The sequence below is a fragment of the Pseudophryne corroboree genome, chromosome 4 (assembly GCF_028390025.1).
Source record: "Pseudophryne corroboree isolate aPseCor3 chromosome 4, aPseCor3.hap2, whole genome shotgun sequence".
Taxonomy (NCBI): Eukaryota; Metazoa; Chordata; class Amphibia; order Anura; family Myobatrachidae; genus Pseudophryne; species Pseudophryne corroboree.
In genome coordinates this window covers 499,165,585-499,187,643 of record NC_086447.1, presented here as the reverse complement: position 1 = coordinate 499,187,643, position 22,059 = coordinate 499,165,585, and the positions used below count along the sequence as shown (strand labels likewise).

General features: G+C 47.1%; 1 protein-coding gene across 3 annotated transcripts; it reads right to left on the bottom strand.

The window, feature by feature from the left end:
- Positions 1-17,465: 17,465 nt before the first annotated feature.
- On the bottom strand, positions 17,466-21,557 carry MARCKS (myristoylated alanine rich protein kinase C substrate). Of its 3 annotated transcripts, none has more exons than XM_063917159.1 (3): positions 21,460-21,557; positions 20,474-20,581; positions 17,466-19,464 (listed from the first exon to the last, which is right to left on the bottom strand). In XM_063917159.1, the coding sequence occupies exons 2-3, from the start codon at positions 20,573-20,575 to the stop codon at positions 18,715-18,717; spliced, it is 852 nt and encodes a 283-aa protein (XP_063773229.1). In that variant the 5' UTR covers positions 20,576-20,581; positions 21,460-21,557; the 3' UTR covers positions 17,466-18,714. The 3 variants fall into 3 exon arrangements, with proteins under 3 accessions (XP_063773229.1, XP_063773227.1, XP_063773226.1); XM_063917157.1 differs by lacking the exon at positions 21,460-21,557 and adding an exon at positions 21,316-21,423; XM_063917156.1 differs by lacking the exon at positions 21,460-21,557 and adding an exon at positions 20,824-21,138.
- Between the last annotated feature and the right edge of the window lie 502 nt (positions 21,558-22,059).

Below are 22,059 nucleotides of genomic sequence, written 5' to 3'. Positions count from 1 at the left end.
TCTGAAATCTGAGAAATACAAGATTTGATAGAGAAAACCACTCAGGTTCCCTTGCTGGAATCTGTGCTTAACCAGTGCTATCCTGATCACATGGAATGGGATCTTGCTGGGAGGACATATCCTCCACAGCATATGACAGTGTCCCTGGACATAGCTAAAGGAGACCACCAAACACTACACACACACACACAGGGGAGGACAGACAGCGTTCCCCCCCCCCCCCCCCCCCAAGAATGGCAAGAGAGAGACAGAGAGTGGAGCCAACCCACACACAGCACTTATAACCAAAGGGAGATCCCTTGACAGCGCTGACTGTGCACCTTAATAGGATACACAGTCGTATTGCGGCCTCCCCACCCCTTCTACAACCCCCTGGTACAGTGAGAGATAGCTGGAGTTGCTGTGGAGGGACCTTCTTTCTCCTGATCAGCGCTGTGCAGGCAGGAAAATGGCACTGAACGCTGCTGGGTCCGCTCTGAGGAGTAGCTCCACCCCCAAAATGGCTCTGTCTTCCCGCTCTTCCACTGATTATACTGGCCTGAGGATTGAGTGCTGGCTGAGATCCGGGACCCCAACAGGTTTTGGGACCAGTGTAGGGTGTAGCGCTGGCTCAGGGCGCCCCAGCCTATACCGCTGAGCCATCCCGGAGCGCAGTTAATACTGCGCTCCTACCCTGCAGCCGCCATCTACACACCGCCCCCCCCGCATGCTGGGGGGGGGGGGGGGTCGGAGACTTACTCTCCACAATCTTCAGCTCTGTAAGGGGTTGGCGGCATGCTGCCGGGGTGAGCGGTCCCCTGTGGTGGGGAGCGATCTATCCCCTCAGGAGCTCAGCGTCCTGTCAGCGGAGTAAGTAGCTCAGACCCCGCAGGGCAGACATTACTCCCCCCCCCCCCTTAGTCCCACGCTGCAGGGAGGATGTTGCCAGCAGCCTCCCAGTAAAATAAACTCTAAAATAACATTTTCTAGAAAAGCGCTGGAGAGCTCCCCTAGCTGGGACCAGCTCCTCCAGACACATTTTCTAAACTAAGTCTGCTAGGAGGGTCATAGAGGGAGGAGCCAGTCCACACTCTCAAACTCTTAAAGTGCCAATGGCTCCTGGTGGACCCCAGCATCCTCTAGGACGTGAGGGGAAAAAAAAAAAAAAAAAAAACAGGCAGGGCACGGTGCCCTGCTAAAACAGCCTAGTGTGAACACCATATGAACGATTGATCATTCATTTATGAAAGATATCACCCAGTGTGTATGGCCCTTAAAGTCCTGTACAGCTCTATGGAGTCAATAGACAAAGGGCCTTTAGCCAGCCATTCTGTTAGTACATCGCACTGCACTGTATGACCCTCTCAGCATGTTATCTGGGTTCAGCTGAGCAGGATATTGCAGCAAACATTAGGAGGTAGAGTCCCCCTTGTTTCATTAATTTAATTAAGCAGTTTGACAGATATTCTGTGACTGAGTTGACTTTAACACCAATAATGTATGCAAAACTGTATAGTCACTACATACAATTAGCTATAGCAGTCATTCCCAACCTCAGTCCTCAAGGAACACTAACAGTGCAGGTTTTAGTGATATCCAGGCTTCAGAACACATGGATAAATCAAAATAACTGAGGAACTAAATAAGCCACCTGTGTTCAAGCATGGATATCCTTAAAACCTGGACTGTTAGTGTGCCTTGAGGACAGAAGTTGGGAATACCTAATCTATAGGATACTATTCTTAATGTAAATATTGGCAAAAATAAATTCCCTTTTTTGAAGCGAAAATAAGAATTTACTTACCGATAATTCTATTTCTCATAGTCCGTAGTGGATGCTGGGAACTCCGTAAGGACCATGGGGATTAGCGGCTCCGCAGGAGACTGGGCACAAAAGTAAAAGCTTTAGGACTACCTGGTGTGCACTGGCTCCTCCCCCTATGACCCTCCTCCAAGCCTGAGTTAGGATACTGTGCCCGGACGAGCGTACACAATAAGGAAGGATTTTGAATCCCGTGTAAGACTCATACCAGCCACACCAATCACACCGTACAACCTGTGATCTGAACCCAGTTAACAGCATGATAACAGAGGAGCCTCTGAAAGATGGCTCACAACAATAATAACCCGATTTTTGTAACAATAACTATGTACAAGTATTGCAGACAATCCGCACTTGGGATGGGCGCCCAGCATCCACTACGGACTATGAGAAATAGAATTATCGGTAAGTAAATTCTTATTTTCTCTGACGTCCTAGTGGATGCTGGGAACTCCGTAAGGACCATGGGGATTATACCAAAGCTCCCAAACGGGCGGGAGAGTGCGGATGACTCTGCAGCACCGAATGAGAGAACTCCAGGTCCTCCTCAGCCAGGGTATCAAATTTGTAGAATTTAGCAAACGTGTTTGCCCCTGACCAAGTAGCTGCTCGGCAAAGTTGTAAAGCCGAGACCCCTCGGGCAGCCGCCCAAGATGAGCCTACCTTCCTTGTGGAATGGGCTTTTACAGATTTTGGCTGTGGCAGGCCTGCCACAGAATGTGCAAGCTGAATTGTACTACAAATCCAACGAGCAATAGTCTGCTTAGAAGCAGGAGCACCCAGCTTGTTGGGTGCATACAGGATAAACAGCGAGTCAGATTTCCTGACTCCAGCCGTCCTGTAAACATATATTTTCAGGGCCCTGACTACGTCCAGCAACTTGGAGTCCTCCAAGTCCCTAGTAGCCGCAGGCACCACAATAGGCTGGTTCAAGTGAAATGCTGAAACCACCTTAGGGAGAAATTGAGGACGAGTCCTCAATTCTGCCCTGTCCGTATGAAAAATTAGGTAAGGGCTTTTATAGGATAAAGCCGCCAATTCTGAGACACGCCTGGCTGAAGCCAGGGCTAACAACATTACCACTTTCCAAGTGAGATATTTTAAGTCCACAGTGGAGAGTGGTTCAAACCAATGTGATTTTAGGAACCCCAAAACTACATTGAGATCCCAAGGTGCCACTGGAGGCACAAAAGGAGGCTGTATATGCAGTACCCCCTTGACAAACGTCTGAACTTCAGGAACTGAAGCCAGTTCTTTCTGGAAGAAAATCGACAGGGCCGAAATTTGAACCTTAATGGACCCTAATTTTAGGCCCATAGACAGTCCTGTTTGCAGGAAATGTAGGAAACGACCCAGTTGAAATTCCTCTGTAGGGGCATTCCTGGCCTCGCACCACGCAGCATATTTACGCCAAATACGGTGATAATGCTGCACGGTTACATCCTTCCTGGCTTTGATCAGGGTAGGGATGACTTCATCCGGAATGCCTTTTTTCTATAGGATCCGGCGTTCAACCGCCATGCCGTCAAACGCAGCCGCGGTAAGTCTTGGAACAGACAGGGTCCCTGCTGAAGCAGGTCCTTTCTTAGAGGTAGAGGCCACGGGTCCTCTGTGAGCATCTCTTGAAGTTCCGGGTACCAAGTCCTTCTTGGCCAATCCGGAGCCACGAGTATAGTCCTTACTCCTCTCCTTCTTATGATCCTCAGTACCTTGGGTATGAGAGGCAGAGGAGGGAACACATACACTAACTGGTACACCCACGGTGTTACCAGAGCGTCCACAGCTATTGCCTGAGGGTCCCTTGACCTGGCGCAATACCTGTCCAGTTTTTTGTTGAGGCGGGACGCCATCATGTCCACCTTTGGTTTTTCCCAACGGTTCACAATCATGTGGAAGACTTCTGGGTGAAGTCCCCACTCCCCCGGAAGGAGGTCGTGTCTGCTGAGGAAGTCTGCTTCCCAGTTGTCCACTCCCGGAATGAACACTGCTGACAGTGCTATCACATGATTTTCCGCCCAGCGAAAAATCCTTGCAACTTCTGTCATTGCCCTCCTGCTTCTTGTGCCGCCCTGTCTGTTTACGTGGGCGACTGCCGTGATGTTGTCTGACTGGATCAGCACCGGCTGACCTTGAAGCAGAGGTCTTGCTAGGCTTAGAGCATTGTAGATGGCCCTTAGCTCCAGGATATTTATGTGAAGTGATGTCTCCAGGCTTGACCACAAGCCCTGGAAATTTCGTCCCTGTGTGACTGCTCCCCAGCCTCTCAGGCTGGCATCCGTGGTCACCAGGACCCAGTCCTGAATGCCGAATCTGCGGCCCTCTAGAAGATGAGCACTCTGCAACCACCACAGGAGAGACACCCTTGTCCTTGGTGACAAGATTATCCGCTGATGCATCTGAAGATGCGACCCGGACCATTTGTCTAGCAGATCCCACTGGAAGGTTCTTGCGTGGAATCTGCCGAATGGGATTGCTTCGTAAGAAGCCACCATCTTTCCCAGGACCCTTGTGCATTGATGCACTGAGACTTGGCCTGGTTTTAGGAGATTTCTGACTAGTTCGGATAACTCCCTGGCTTTCTCCTCCGGGAGAAACACCTTTTTCTGGACTGTGTCCAGGATCATCCCTAGGAATAGGAGTCGGGTAGTCGGGATCAGCTGAGATTTTGGAATATTGAGAATCCAACCGTGCTGGCGCAGCACTATCTGAGATACTGCTACCCCGACTTCCAACTGTTCCCTGGATCTTGCCCTTATCAGGAGATCGTCCAAGTAAGGGATAACTAAAACTCCCTTCCTTCGAAGGAGTATCATCATTTCGGCCATTACCTTGGTAAAGACCCGGGGTGCCGTGGACAATCCAAACGGCAGCGTCTGAAACTGATAGTGACAGTTCTGTACCACAAACCTGAGGTACCCTTGATGAGAAGGGCAAATTGGGACATGTAGGTAAGCATCTTTGATGTCCAGAGACACCATATAGTCCCCGTCTTCCAGGTTTGCAATCACTGCTCTGAGTGACTCCATCTTGAATTTGAACCTTTGTATGTAAGTGTTCAAGGATTTTAGGTTTAAAATTGGTCTCACCGAGCCGTCCGGCTTCGGTACCACAAATAGTGTGGAATAGTACCCCTTTCCCTGTTGTAGGAGGGGTACCTTGATTATCACCTGCTGGGAATACAGCTTGTGAATGGCTTCCAATACTGCCTCCCTGTCTGAGGGAGACGTCGGTAAAGCAGACTTTAGAAAACGGCGAGGAGGAGACGTCTCGAATTCCAATTTGTACCCCTGAGATACCACTTGAAGGATCCAGGGGTCCACTTGCGAGTGGGCCCACTGCGCACTGAACTTCTTGAGACGGGCCCCCACCGTGTCTGCTTGTAAAGCCCCAGCGTCATGCGGAGGACTTTGCGGAGGCGGGAGAGGGCTTTTGTTCCTGGGAACTGGCTGTTTGTTGCAGCCTTTTTTCTCTCCCTCTGCCACGGGGCAGAAATGAGGCGCCTTTTGCCCTTATGGGGCCGAAAGGACTGCGCCTGATAATACGGCGTCTTCTTAGGTTGAGAAGCTACCTGGGGTAAAAATGTGGATTTTCCAGCAGTTGCCGTGGCTACCAGGTCTGATAGACCTACCCCAAATAACTCCTCCCCCTTATAAGGCAATACTTCCATGTGCCTTTTAGAATCCGCATCACCTGACCACTGCCGCGTCCATAAACCTCTTCTAGCAGAAATGGACAGCGCGCTAACTCTCGATGCCAGTCGGCAAATATCCCTCTGTGCATCACGCATATATAGAAATGCATCCTTCAAATGCTCTATAGTCAGTAATATACTGTCCCTATCTAGGGTATCAATATTTTCAGTCAGGGAATCCGACCACGCCAGGCCCGCACTGCACATCCAGGCTGAGGCGATTGCTGGTCGCAGTATAACACCCGTGTGAGAGTATATACATTTTAGGATATTCTCCAGCTTTCTATCGGCAGGTTCCTTTAGGGCGGCCGTATCAGGAGAGGGTAGTGCTACCTGTTTTGACAAACGTGTGAGCGCTTTATCCACCCTAGGGGGTGTTTCCCAACGTGCCCTATCCTCTGGCGGGAAAGGGTACGATGCCAATAACCTTTTAGGAATTATCAGTTTTTTATCGGGGGAAACCCACGCCTCATCACACACTTCATTTAATTCCTCGGATACAGGAAAAACTACAGGTAGTTTTTTCTCACCAAACATAATACCCTTTTTAGTGGTACTTGTATTATCAGAGATATGCAATACATTTTTAATTGCTTCAATCATGTAACGTGTGGCCCTAGTGGAAGTCACGTTTGTCTCATCATCGTCGACACTGGAGTCAGTATCCGTGTCTGTGTCTGCCATTTGATGTAACGGGCGTTTTAAAGCCCCTGATGGCGTTTGAGACCCTTGGACAGGCACAAGCTGAGTAGCCGGCTGTCTCATGTCGTCAACTGTCTGTCGTAACGAGCTGACACGGTCACGCAATTCCTTCCATAAGCTCATCCACTCAGGTGTCGACTCCCCAGGGGGTGACAACTGTATAATAGGCAATTGCTCCGCCTCCATCTCATTTTCCTCCTCAAACATGTCGACACAATCGTACCGACACACCGCACACACACAGGGAATGCTCTGATAGAGGACAGGACCCCACTAGCCCTTTGGGGAGGGAGAGTATGCCAGCACACACCAGAGCGCTATATATATATATAAACAGGAATACCACTATAAAATGTGCTTTTCCCTTTATAGCTGCTGTTAGTATCAAAACTGCGCCAAATTAGTGCCCCCCCTCTCTTTTTTACCCTTTTCTGTAGTGCAGGACTGCAGGGGAGAGTCAGGGAGACATCCTTCCAGCGGAGCTGTGATGGAAAATGGCGCCTGTGTGCTGAGGAGATAGGCTCCGCCCCCTTCTCGGCGGCCTTTTCTCCCGTTTTTTTGTAAGTTCTGGCAGGGGTTAAAATACATCCATATAGCCCTGGGGGTTATATGTGGTGTATTTATGCCAGCCAAGGTGTTTTACATTGCTGCTCAGGGCGCCCCCCCCCTAGCGCCCTGCACCCTCAGTGACCGGAGTGTGAAGTGTGCCTGAGTAACAATGGCGCACAGCTGCAGTGCTGTGCGCTACCTTGTTGAAGACTGATGTCTTCTGCCGCCAATTTTTCCGGACCTCTTCTTGTTTCTGGCTCTGTAAGGGGGCCGGCGGCGCGGCTCTGGGACCGAGCTCCGAGGCTGGGCCTGTGTTCGGTCCCTCTGGAGCTAATGGTGTCCAGTAGCCTAAGAAGCCCAATCCACTCTGCACGTAGGTGAGTTCACTTCTTCTCCCCTTAGTCCCTCGATGCAGTGAGCCTGTTGCCAGCAGGTCTCACTGAAAATAAAAAACCTAAAACTTTCACTAAGAAGCTCAGGAGAGCCACTAGTGTGCACCCTTCTCGGCCGGGCACAAAAATCTAACTGAGGCTTGGAGGAGGGTCATAGGGGGAGGAGCCAGTGCACACCAGGTAGTCCTAAAGCTTTTACTTTTGTGCCCAGTCTCCTGCGGAGCCGCTAATCCCCATGGTCCTTACGGAGTTCCCAGCATCCACTAGGACGTCAGAGAAATGCTACTATCTAGAGTTTGACCAAACAAATTCAGCATAGTTAAAGAAAATTATACTCTCAAACTAATATACAGAATTTACTGGAAGAGATTGTGTGACCTTGCCGGATCTGTTGTGGTCATGTGACTTTGTGTGTTAGGAGCCACATTTGAAGAAAGAAAGAGCCACAGGTTGGCCACCGCTGCTCTAGGGCATTTGGTATACTATTTTATGATGAGTATGACTAGAACGCCAGATCCTAATAAAATAACTGACACTACCTCTTATAAATGAAGGAAGATACAAGAAACCATTATTTATTTGTTCTGGTCATTCTACAAGACATATACAGTAAGGGAAACATGATATTCACATAAGGGATTTCTTCCCAAAAAAAAAAAAAAAAAAAAAAAAGGATATAAACTTCAAGAACAAGGGACGTAAGCAGTGTGAACGATGGCAAATGTAAAGACTGGAAGTAGCCCTCCTCTAACGCTCATCCACAATTATAAAAGAACATCTTCCATTGCCTCAAACTTAACAGCACTGTGATCTCCCTTCTGGGTTTCTTCACGTTCTAGCCTACTTTGGACCACTTGACAAGAATAGTTTGGTTAATGTCAAACAAGCTTAGGACAAACAGCTACTGTTAGATAGGTAGCAGCTGTATTTAAAGTCCCAATAGTATTTAACCCAGCCTCCCTTCAACACAACTTTGTTACAGGCACTGTTTATAGAACCAATACAAGACAGAAAACAAAAGAAGTTATATAGAATAGCATCAAGTGAACAGGGTCAGAGAATTATCTATATAATAAAAGTGACTGCTAATAAAAATGATATCATCATGTTGGAATGCAGTGACAGTTGGGCAGGACTCTGACCCCTCCCACAAGTACTAGAGATTCACAGGAGTGCAGGGGCACAGATACGAGACAGTGGGGGGGGGGGGGGGGGGAAGAGAGAAAAGGTGAGGAGGGGTGGTCGAGATACAGCAAATAAATAGGATTCTAGTAATGCTGGACATTACAGCTAACATACTATAATATCTGCACAACTCCCTTAGTAATATCATAAAGTGGATCTTTATCATCCATTTTGTATCATCCATCCAAACACATCCATTTTGTAAGCTGTACCTATACGCAGATTGCAAGGATTGTTAACGGCCTAATATTCATTACAAACTGCTTCTTCCTGAAATTATAGGTAGTTTGCCCCCGCTTACTAGTAAACCCCACAAAACAGGTCCCTTGGTTGATTGTAAGGGGGGGGGGGGATATTGTAGAATACTCGAAATCCTGCTATTCAAAATAAAACTAGAAATAAAAGTTATGAATTCTTAGAGGGTATAATTTCTGAATATTCATTAACAAAATCTGGGTGTAATCAATTGAATGCAGCATGTTGTTCACAGCTACAGAAAGAAAAACAGAATCCCTCTATTCCACCTCACAGTCACATTAGTTATGGCTGTATCCCCATCACATTTTTTTACATGTGCAATCAGATCAGAGAGCCAACACTTGCCCCTGAATACGTGAAATTACCAATGATGCTTCAGAATGCAGACTAATCACATAAATGTAATGGAGTAATTCCACAAGCATTTTCACAAAGCAATTGGCTGTAGGTTTGCTGAGCTACCATTACTGTACACTTTACCTTCTGTAGACAGAAATAACTTACTACACAAGAAAATATACCTGTGACCAACATTAAGGCTCAGCAGGGAAGTTTGCTTGACAATCATTGCATCAATACAAGTACCAACTAAAATAAGAATTTACTTACCGATAATTCTATTTCTCGGAGTCCGTAGTGGATGCTGGGGTTCCTGAAAGGACCATGGGGAATAGCGGCTCCGCAGGAGACAGGGCACAAAAAAGTAAAGCTTTTACCAGATCAGGTGGTGTGCACTGGCTCCTCCCCCTATGACCCTCCTCCAGACTCCAGTTAGGTACTGTGCCCGGACGAGCGTACACAATAAGGGAGGCAATTTGAATCCCGGGTAAGACTCATACCAGCCACACCAATCACACCGTACAACTTGTGATCTAAACCCAGTTAACAGTATGATAACAGAAAGAGCCTCTTAAAGATGGCTCCTTAACAATATAACCCGAATTTGTTAACAATAACTATGTACAGTATTGCAGATAATCCGCACTTGGGATGGGCGCCCAGCATCCACTACGGACTCCGAGAAATAGAATTATCGGTAAGTAAATTCTTATTTTCTCTATCGTCCTAAGTGGATGCTGGGGTTCCTGAAAGGACCATGGGGATTATACCAAAGCTCCCAAACGGGCGGGAGAGTGCGGATGACTCTGCAGCACCGAATGAGAGAATTCCAAGTCCTCTTTTGCCAGGGTATCAAATTTGTAGAATTTTACAAACGTGTTTTCCCCCGACCACGTAGCTGCTCGGCAGAATTGTAATGCCGAGACCCCTCGGGCAGCCGCCCAAGATGAGCCCACCTTCCTTGTGGAATGGGCCTTAACAGATTTAGGCTGTGGCAGGCCTGCCACAGAATGAGCAAGTTGAATTGTGTTACAAATCCAACGAGCAATCGTCTGCTTAGAAGCAGGGGCACCCAACTTGTTGGGTGCATATAGTATCAACAGCGAGTCAGATTTTCTGACTTCAGCCGTCCTTGAAATGTATATTTTTAAGGCTCTGACAACGTCCAACAACTTGGAGTCCTCCAAGTCGCCAGTGGCCGCAGGCACCACAATAGGTTGGTTCAGGTGAAACGCTGATACCACCTTAGGGAGAAAATGCGGACGAGTCCTCAGTTCTGCCCTATCCGAATGGAAGATTAGATAAGGGCTTTTATAAGATAAAGCCGCCAATTCAGATACTCTCCTGGCGGAAGCCAGGGCCAGTAACATAGTCACTTTCCATGTGAGATATTTAAAATCCACCTTTTTCAATGGTTCAAACCAATGGGATTTGAGGAAATCTAAAACTACATTTAGATCCCACGGTGCCACCGGAGGCACCACAGGAGGCTGTATATGCAGTACTCCTTTAACAAAAGTCTGTACCTCAGGAACTGAGGCCAATTCTTTTTGGAAGAATATTGACAGGGCCGAAATTTGAACCTTAATAGATCTCAATTTGAGACCCCTAGACAATCCTGATTGTAGGAAATGTAGGAAACGACCCAGTTGAAATTCCTCCGTCGGAACACTCCGATCCTCGCACCACGCGACATATTTTCGCCAAATGCGGTGATAATGTTTCGCGGTGACTTCCTTCCTTGCCTTAATCAAGGTAGGAATGACTTCTTCTGGAATGCCTTTCCCTTTTAGGATCTGGCGTTCAACCGCCATGCCGTCAAACGCAGCCGCGGTAAGTCTTGAAAGAGACAGGGACCCTGTTGTAGCAGGTCCCTTCTCAGAAGTAGAGGGCACGGGTCGTCCGTGACCAACTCTTGAAGTTCCGGTTACCAAGTCCTTCTTGGCCAATCCGGAGCCACTAGTATTTCTTACTCCTCCTCACCGTATAATCTTCAATACCTTTGGTATGAGAGGCAGAGGAGGAAACACATATACTGATTTGTACACCCAAGGTGTTACCAGTGCGTCCACAGCTATTGCCTGTCTTGTTGAGGCGAGACGCCATCATGTCTACCATTGGTCTTTCCCAACAGTTTATTAGCATGTGGAAGACTTCTGGATGAAGACCCCCCTCTCCCGGGTGTATATCGTGTCTGCTGAGGAAGTCTGCTTCCCAGTTGTCCACGCCCGGGAAGAACACTGCTGACAGTGCTATTACGTGATTCTCCGCCCAGCGAAGAATCTTGGCAGCTTCTGCCATTGCACTCCTGCTTCTTGTGCCGCCCTGTCTGTTTACATGGGCGACCGCCGTGATGTTGTCCGACTGAATCAACACCGGTTTTCCTTGCAGGAGTGGTTCCGCCTGGCTTAGAGCATTTTAGATTGCTCTTAGTACCAGAATGTTTATGTGAATAGACTTTTCCAGGTTCGTCCATACCCCCTGGAAGTTTCTTCCTTGTGTGACTGCTCCCCAACCTCTCAGGCTGGCGTCCGTGGTCACCAGGATCAAATCCTGTATGCCGAATCTGCGGCCCTCCAATAGATGAGCCTTTTGCAACCACCACAGAAGATATACCCTTGTCCTTGGCGACAGGGTTATTCGCAGGTGCATCTGAGGATGCGACCCTGACCATTTGTCCAACAGATCCCTTTGGAAAATTCTTGCATGGAATCTGCCGAATGGAATTGCTTCGTAAAAAGCCACCATTTTTCCCAGGACTCTTGTGCATTGATGTACAGACACCTTTCCTGGTTTTAGGAGGTTCCTGACAGGTCGGATAACTCCTTGGCTTTTTCCTCGGGAAGAAAAACCTTTTTCTGAACCGTGTCCAGAATCATCCCTAGGAACAGCAGACGTATCGTCGGAAAACAGCTGCGATTCTTGGAATATTTAGAATCCAGTCGTGCCGTCGAAGAACTACTTTAGATAGTGCTCTTCCGACCTCCAACTGTTCTCTGGAACTTGCCCTTTTTAGGTCGTGCAAGTAAGGGATAATTTAGATGCCTTTTTTCTTTGAAGAAACATCTTTTCGGCCATTACCTTGGTAAAAAGGCCCGGGGTGCCGTGGATAATTCAAACGGCATCGTCTGAAACTGATATTGACAGTTCTGTACCACGAACCAGAGGTACCCTTGATGAGAAGGACAAATTTTGGACATGGAGGTAATCCTTGATGTCCAGGGACACCATATAGTCCCCTTTTTTCCGGTTCGCTATCACTGCTCTGAGTGACTTTATCTCGATTTGAACCTTTTATGTAAGTGTTCAAAACATTTTAGATTTAGACTATGTGTCACCAAGCCGTCTGGCTTCAGTACCACAATATAGTGTGGAAAAATAATACCCTTTTCCTTGTCGTAGGAGGGGTACTTTGATTATCACCTGCTGGATATACAGCTTGTGAATTGTTTCCAATGCTGCCTCCCTGTCGGAGGGAGCCGTTGGTAAAGCAGACTTCAGGAAGCTGCGAGGAGAAGATGTCTCGACTCTCCAATCTTTACCCCTGGGATAATACTCGTACGATCTAGGGGTCAACTTGCGAGTGATCCCACTGCGCCCTGAGACTCTTGAGACTACCCCCCCACCTTGAGTCCGCTTGCACGGCCCCAGCGTCATGCTGAGGACTTGGCAGACGCGGTGGAGGGCTTCTTTTCCTGGGAAAGGGCTGCCTGCTGCAGTCTACTTCCCTTACCTCTATGTCTGGGCAGATATGACTGGCCTTTTGCCTGCATGCCCTCATGGGAAAGGAAAGATTGAGGCTGAAAAGACGGTGTCTTTTTTAGCTGAGATGTAACTTGGGGTAAAAAAGGTTGGATTTCCCAGCTGTTGCTGTGGTCCCCAGGTCCGATGGACCGACCCCCAAATAACTCCTTCCCTTTATACAGCAATACTTCCATCTGCCGTATGGGATCTGTATCACCTGACCACTGTCGTGTCCCTGACATCTTCTGGGAGATATGGACAACGCACTTATCTTGATGCCAGAGAGCAAATATCCCTCTGTGCATCTCACATACATATATATAGAATGCATCCTATTAAATGCTCTACATGAATAAAATATTTTCAGTCAGGGAATCCGACCAAGCCAACCCAGCACTGCATCTCCAGGCTGATGGCGATCGCTGGTCGCAGTATAACCACCGTATGTGTGTATATACTTTTTAGGATATTTTTCCAGCTTCCTATCAGCTGGCTCCTTGAGGGCGGCCGTATCTGGAGACGGTAACGCCACTTGATAAGCGTGTGAGCGCCTTATCACCCTAAGGGGTGTTTCCCAACGTACCCTAATTTCTGGCGGGAAAGGGTATAACGCCAATATTTGCTATCGGGGTAACCCTACGCATCATCACACACTTCATTTTATTTTATCTGATTCAGGAAAAACTACAGGTAGTTTTTTCACTCCCACATAATACCCTTTCTTGTGGTACTTGTAGTATCAGAAACACGTAACACCTCCTTCATTGCCCTTAACGTGTGGCCCTAATGAGAAATACGTTTGTTTATTCACCGTCGACACTGTATTCAGTGTCCGTGTCTGTGTCTGTGTCGACCGACTGAGGTAAATGGGCGTTTTTAAAACCCCTGACGGTGTTTCTGAGACGCCTGGACCGGTCCTAATAGATTGTCGGCCGTCTCATGTCGTCAACCGACCTTGCAGCGTGTTGACATTCTCACGTAATTCTCTAAATAAGCCATCCATTCCGGTGTCGACTCCCTAGAGAGTGACATCACCATTACAGGCAATTTCTCCGCCTCCTCACCAACATCGTCCTCATACATGTCGACACACACGTACCGACACACAGCACACACACCGGGAATGCTCTGACAGAGGACAGGACCCACTAGCCCTTTGGGGAGACAGAGGGAGAGTCTGCCAGCACACACCAAAAACGCTATAATTATATAGGGACAACCTTATATAAGTGTTTCTCCCTTATAGCATCTTTTATATATATACAATATCGCCAAAATCAGTGCCCCCCCTCTCTGTTTTAACCCTGTTTCTGTAGTGCAGTGCAGGGGAGAGCCTGGGAGCCTTCTCTCCAGCTTTTCTGTGAGAGAAAATGGCGCTGTGTGCTGAGGAGATAGGCCCCGCCCCTTTTTCGGCGGCCTCGTCTCCCGCTATTTTTGAAGTTAGGCAGGGGTTAAATATCTCCATATAGCCTCTGTGGGCTATATGTGAGGTATTTTTTGCCTCTAATAAGGTTTTTATTTGCCTCTCAGAGCGCCCCCCCCAGCGCTCTGCACCCTCAGTGACTGTTGTGTGAAGTGTGCTGAGAGGAAAATGGCGCACAGCTGCAGTGCTGTGCGCTACCTTTATGAAGACTCAGGAGTCTTCAGCCGCCGATTTTGGACCTCTTCTCTCTTCAGCGTCTGCAAGGGGGCCGGCGGCGCGGCTCCGGTGACCATCCAGGCTGTACCTGTGATCGTCCCTCTGGAGCTAGTGTCCAGTAGCCAAGCAGCAAATCCACTCTGCACGCAGGTGAGTTCACTACTTCTCCCCTAAGTCCCTCGTTGCAGTGATCCTGTTGCCAGCAGGACTCACTGTAAAGTAAAAAACCTAAGCTAAACTTTCTCTAAGCAGCTCTTTAGGAGAGCCACCTAGATTGCACCCTTCTCGTTCGGGCACAAAATCTAACTGGAGTCTGGAGGAGGGTCATAGGGGGAGGAGCCAGTGCACACCACCTGATCTGGTAAAAGCTTTACTTTTTTGTGCCCTGTCTCCTGCGGAGCCGCTATTCCCCATGGTCCTTTCAGGAACCCCAGCATCCACTTAGGACGATAGAGAAATTCTTGTTATCACCACTGCAAAATTAGCAATAACTGAAAGATGCTTTATGAATTAATACACTCTGAATCAGCTAGGTCACGCATGCATATAACGTCTTCAGACTGGGCCAACAAAGCATTAAGGTAACCACTCCAGCCAGTATTGCCAAGGCAGCTTAAGGGGCCTTACACATTGGGCGATATCTTGAAAGATAAGAACGATAAATCGTTTAGATCTTTCAGTGTGGATGCAGCAATGATGCACGTGCCTGCAATTGATCATCGTTGATACATGCCAGTCAATTTGGACGATATAGATGCATGTACTCTCGTATCGTCCATATTGCCCATCGATATCGTCCATCAATATTATCGTCAAACTATATTATCGATGGTCAAAAACATCGCCCGGTGTGTAGGCCCCTTTAGTCGCAGGCTCCTGGAACATGATCACTGCGGTACAGTGGACAAAAACTATACATAGGGGGGTATTAAGTTGATTTTCAGACAGTCGGAAAAACTGCAAATTTGAAAGTTTTTAGGTGAATATTCATTCGACCTATTCGATGAGAGTGCACTTTTGTCGACTGTCGAGAAAAAAATAAAAATAAGTGGATTGGCGAGTGATTCGCCGATCCATGTAGTTATGTCAAACGCAGCTGTTTAATAGTTTACCGCTGATGCAGATTCAACTTGTTATCAAGTCGAATCTGCATTGTCGGAATGCTGGCCGGAAACATCCGGCACTAAATAGTGCCGTGTTGGATCCTCTCAATCGGATAGGATCCAACTTCAATTGAATATACCCCATAGTCTGCCACAAACATTTTTTTATTTTGCAAGTCTTCACCCTCACACAGAAACAAGGCTGGCTTCTGAGAACCCACTACCTGAAGCAGTAGCAGCTCACGCTTGTGACTCAAGTCTGTCCATAACTGTAAGATGTATGGAAGGCATTACAGACCTGTACACTAACACATGGGGACTCACCGGTTATGGAGAAAGAAACCACTGCTTTAAACAGAGCGGCTGATAAAGTATATGTATTGGACCTTTTTTCTAGTTAGGATGATCTTGTCCACAGCCCCACTTGTCATGTAAATTAGTCATTTTTAAGCAGACGAAAAACCAGGCGGTATGAATACCAAAATTCAAAGCCTCCTTTTTAGCCATCTATTAGTTAAGGCTACAGTGATTATATACCACTATTTAAAAAGGACAACTTTACTATGTTAAGGCTTACAAATAGGTGTTGGAGCACCATGCCATTATAAACAGACAAAACATACTTTGCAACACATTAAAAGGACTGACCCCTCTGTTAAGAAGGCACCACTTCTGATAACCACTGTACTGTATTTAATGTGAACACCGCATGCAATGAAAACATTAAGCAAAATGACTGCATTTCTGAAAGGCTGGGGAAAGGGACATTTGTTGTCATACAAATTAGGCACGCAAGCAGGGACAGATTTAAATCTATGGAGGCACACAACTTTGCCACAGCTTTAGGTCCACTGAAATCAGAATATATTAACTCCAAATTATTTCAATCCCCCCCCCCTCCCCAAAAAGGGAAGTTTTAATGCAGTTAGAGATAAGTATTGTACATCAAGCTTCTGCATCACCTTGGTACAATCCCACTACTATGACGAACACCAATTCTACCTCTGAATGCAAGAGATATCCAAGTACAAAACATTGTGTTCTTAGTTAGTTGCTACAAAACAAATTTCTCCATTTTCAAAAGATAAATATATTTATATTCTAGCAAAATATATGTACTGGAAGGAGAAAGAATACCAAACACAGGAAGAGAAAAACATTACTGAGCGAGGTAAAAGATTGTACAGATTAGATGAACTGTAGGCCTGGGTGGAGTTCTCACAAATATGCACATCTTAAAACCCCACATTGTGTAAACATCCTATTTAAATGATGCTCTATGACGCATATGGCAGAGGTTCCCAAATGCAGTCCTCAAGGCAACCCAACGGTCCAGATTTTACATGTATCCATGCTTAGCCACAGGTGACTTAATTAGCACCTCAGTCAATTTGATTTAATCTGTGCTGAGCCATGGATATACCTAAATCCTGGACTGTTGGGGTGCCTTGAGGACTGCGTTTGGGAACCTCTGGCATATGGTGTTGGAAGATCTGATGACATTTACATTTATTGAACAAAAGTGTGAATAACACACCTAATTCAGATAGACTGGTAGAAAGCAGTGTACAATAGACAAATGCTTTCATTTATTCATTCCTACTCTGGAAAAGGTGTTCACACCTAGAAATGCAAAGTAGGCCTCTACTGAAGACACTGCAGGGTGAAAGCTTATACGGTGGGTTACACCAAAAAAACTAGTTTTGGTTACACAAAAGGGCTATTGTACATGTAAGTATGAGTATTTGAAATGCTACAATACGAAAAGGAGCAGCTATTGTTTGGGCAAGTGGTTCTCAAACCAGTTCTGCAGAGCCCTGTAACAGGCCCAACTATGCAGCCTGTTGTACTGCATTAGGCCTAGAAAGCCTATTGGGATCCCTCATCACCCAAATGTTTAGCCAATCTGTGCCAAAAGGGCAGCAAGTTAAACAATGACTGACTGTTTGAGAAGCACCACCACTGTTAGTGGACAAGATGGGCAACATGCATGTTAGTATGAAGTGTATGGCAATACTGAAGTAGGTTATTAGCGTTAACTATACCAAAGAAACACAAAACATACATTTTATTCACATTTATTTTCGCTTTTAGTGTGCTCACAGAAAATTAGAACACCTTAAGCAAGAGTTTAATAGCAATTTTGTAAGCAAAGTTACATTCCATCTCTAAGTCAAATTGGTCAAAGCTTCTCCAGTATTTACAAAACATGAAAGACAAGATGCTACACAAAAACCATTGCATCTGAAGTATTCCTTAATTCTTAAAGACAACTGGAAAAGAAAGCATTGCCTGCTGTAATCAAAAAAAAAAAAAAAGAAGAAGTAGAAAAAAAAAAAAAATAACATACCACAGTATAAACAGTAACCATTCCACTTATCACAGCTTTGTTGAGTTTAAAATTTGTGTTTAAAAGGTCCAATATGACTGCAGTTTTACAAAAATGGGCAGGGTGGAAAGAGCTGCAAACTTCATGTGCTTTTGGAGATAAAGATTCCTTTTATACAATAGTCACAGTTAAAAACACCCTGCTGGTAATACATAATTACATTTTATTAAGGTCATAAACCAGCAATAAACAATAAAGCCTATACAACTTGTAATTCTACTTAATCACCGACTGATACAGCTAACATGAGATAAGTGAAAAGTTCCTATGGTTTAAATGAATTACTAAAACTATGATCTGGGTATTGTTTATTTGTTTTTTTAAATTTTATTTTGCTTGCCATCTTTGTCGAGACCTTTAGTGTTGTAAACCTTGTAGAAGGTTGCCCTCACAAAATACATTTCTTCTCTTAAAATTGAAAAAGAAAAGTGAGAAAAAAAAACAAACTCTAAACAAAAAACAAAACTGAAACCTGACCCCATTCCATGTGGCACATTCTCTTGGCAACAAGTGCACCACCTAAAACCCAGTGTGGTCCCTATCACTTCATTTGATACCCTCCCCCCCTTATATTGACCCACCCATCTCCTTCATGTATGGGCATGTCCATAAATTGAAAGAAAAAAAGAAAAAAATTATACATTTTTAATAAAAGATGCAAAGTACGCAAAACATTAATACTGATGCGAAAAAGGAGTAAGGCCGGTGACTGCTGTAAACTCTACTCGGCCTGTTGGAATGGTGGTAACAGAATGATTTGAGATGGGATCTGTAAAGAGGAAGAAAACAGACAAAAAAAAAAAAAATTCTTTAAATCAATCCCTGGTTGTAGACAAGTTCTCCAAAACCAGTACCTGGCACCACTCCAACAAACAAACAAGGGGAGAAAAAAGTTCTTTTGATTATCTCAAAACTGCCATGTTTACTCTGCGGACTCAGCTGCTGGACTGGATTCAGATGTAGCTTCCTGTGTAGGAGCTGCAGGCTCTTCAGCTTTTGGTGCCTCTGGTTCAGTGGATGGTGCTTCTGGGGCAGAAACAGGAGTAGGGACCTCTTCTGCAGGTTTTTCCTCAGGCTTTGGCTCCTCGGCAGGCTTTACCTCCTCTACTGGCTTTTGAGGTGCAGGTTCTTCAGTTTTGCACTCCTGAGGCTCAGAGGATACGGCTGCAGCAGCCTCCTCTTTCTTTTCCTCTGTGCTGCTGGCAGTTGGAGCCTCTTCTTGGACAGGCTTTGCCTCTTCATTGGTCACCTCTTCAGCAGCTGAAGGAGCCTCCTCCTTTGCTCCCTCACTAGATGCAGCTGCACCTTCACCCTCTGCTCCTTCATTATTCTCCTTTTTGTTCTTTTTGAAAGAAAAGCCACTCAGCTTAAAAGATTTCTTAAAGGAGAAACGCTTCTTTTTCTTCTTGGGTGTCTCGTTACTGGTGGAAGGTGTAGAGGTAGAACCTGCTTCTGTTTTAGCAGAGGACTCTCCCTCAGCTGGAGATGCTGGTTCTGCACTTTCCACCTCAGCAGATGCAGCAACTTCTTTCTCTGAAGAGGCATCAACTGCTGCAGCCTCGTCCTTTGCAGTCTCCTCAGCAGGAGCACTGCCATTGGCTTGGACCTCCTCCTTGTCTGCCTCAGCTGCTGCAGGAGATGCATCGCCATTTGCTTTCACATGCCCATTTTCCTGCAGAGGCAAAAAACCAAGATCACTAAGGAGTTGCCAGTGGTTACATAATATTCCACAACATTGGCGATGAACTCAATTTTACCAAAGTAATGAACCACTAGTATAACTTTAAAAGTTAGCAAAACTTATATTGTCTACACTGTACATTTAATTCAACACTTCATGTTCTCATACACAATAAGGTATTAAGCCGTGCTGGAAGGGGCCATCATCGAGTGAATACTACCACACGCAGTGTTTCTGAAAAGCAAATCGTTTCCCTCCATTATCCGCCTCCACAGCAACTACAGTAGCTCAGCCCATTCAGCTACAGTTCTGCTCTAGGTACAATAGAGGGCGCTGCGCCTCCACCAGCTGCAGCACAATGCTCCGGGGATCGCTCGACAGGCTGCAAGTGCATTAGCTCCCAGATCACGCCTTCTTTCCAGCAGCAGCGGCTCCAGCAAGGAGACAAAGCCCGAGCTTTCCCTCTCATACAAAGATGGTCAGGGCGAGGGAAAAAGCGTTACTGAGAGGAGGGGGCTTACTCTACCCCTCCATCTACACAATGGCGTCTGCACACCCCTCCCATGCACCCCGGCTACATGTCATCTGGACGCTCACACAGCAATAAGTGCACAAATCACACATCGCTATCATATACACAGTCTCCCCCAAGCCGGAGATCACACAAAGCACTGCCATCTGCAGGACGGGTGACCCACACCCCAGTGCACATGCCACCCAGCACACACAGACAGAGCGGGCTGCAGACAGGCGATCACATGTTGCTGGAGCACTCAGACGTGTCTCCGCAGCGCCATAGTACTACACAGTGCGAGTAGCGCCGCAGCCAGGCACCAGTAGCCGGTATGTGCAGGCAGCCAGACACCAGCCCCGCAACAACAGCTACTGCTAGCGATCGCCGCCGCCACGGGGGCCAGGCAGCATGCACCCGGGGGAGGCAGACCGCTCTATATCCATCACCACCCACCGTGCAACAGATGCAGGGCACACTGCCACTTACCTGGCCGTTCGTCTTGGAAGGAGAGGCGGCTACGGCTTCCCCCGGCTTCTCTGCAGTGGCGGCTTCGCCTTTGCCTGCGGTCTTGGAGAATTGGGCTCCCATCGCTGTCTGTATATCCAACAAAAGGCAAGAAGAGAGGAGGGTGTCAGCACTGCCGGCAGTAGGGACAGGGCTAGTAGCGAGAGAGATGCGCGGCTAGGTGTGTGCTGTGCGGGGCAGCACCGTACACTGAGGAGGAGACAGAGCTATAGCGGTGGCAGCAGCACAATAGAGATGAGAGCCGGAGGAGCGCAGCTGCAACAGGAGACAGGGAGAGGAGGAGGAGGACAGAGTGCAGGAGAGATAATCACCCAGTGAGCTGGAGAAGGTGCAGCTAGTGGTCCTCCCGTTCCTCTGCGGCGACCCAAAAACAGAAGTTCTATGTAGAAAACGATGGAAACCCAAAAATGAAATATCCCAAAGGTGTGTGTGCAGCCGTGCTGGGGACAACGGGAAAATGGAGAAATCTCCCCGCTCACTAATAAGATGCGGAGTCCAACGCCCAAGTGCACAGATCAATGGGCTTCCCAAGGCATGACGGCAGCCCGGCCCCGCTTCCGCCAATCACAGCGCGCCTGGACAAAGGAGGGGGCGCGGCCTCAGGTTTGGGCAGAACAATGCAGCCCAGCAATGCAAGAAGCGCACACACAGCCCCCCCTGTATCATACACACACACTGCATACTTACCCCATTGCCCCCCTAATATTACCTCCTCCCAGCACCGCCACTGTACGGGAGAGAGGAGAAGTACAGCTGCCGCCCCACTGCTCTACAGTCACCCACATCATGCGCCGCATACTCACTTCTGATGTACTATCCCTGCTGCTCCCGGAGTATTATTATATTATTACTACACAGCGCGCCTGAGCCGTGTGCGTGGCCGCCGCCAATTTATATCTCTCCCATCTCACAGCTGCGGCAGCAACAGATTGGCCGCCGGCTTTTACCTTTAATTGATAGGAATGATCGAATTTCAGCTGTAACGCGGGTGCTGGTCTCTGGGAAGATCACATTGCTGCCTGATAACTAGTGGGACATGAGCATTATTATGTCTGCTGGCCAGATGTGCGGGAGCAGCCCCCTCCCGCCGTCATATGACTGTACAGAACTGCATATAGTTATTATTATTTACGCTCATTTATCCTCAGGGTCTAATTACACGCTGCTGTCCAATTATTTCTGATTTGTTGGCCTCATCCAATGGAGTTACAGTGTAGAAGCCATGTCAAAGGCTGGAAGATCGGGAATATGGGAGAGGGAGTGATGGCATACACAGCGTTCCCGGCGTTGTCATTGCGTTTGTTGTGTGTGTGTCCATATCTATCTATCTATCTATCTATCTATCTATCTATCTATCTAGTTACTATACAATGGTGTATCCGCCGCCCTGTCTGTATTTGGCACTGATAGGAAGCCTCTCTCTCCTCCCCAGCAGCTGGGGGGTTAATCTGGCAGCTGGGTTGAGGTTAGGGAAGATTTCTGAGAGCAGGATGCAGCGACTGATATAATCGGGGAGGGGGGCTCTTGTTGATGGTGATGTGTATATG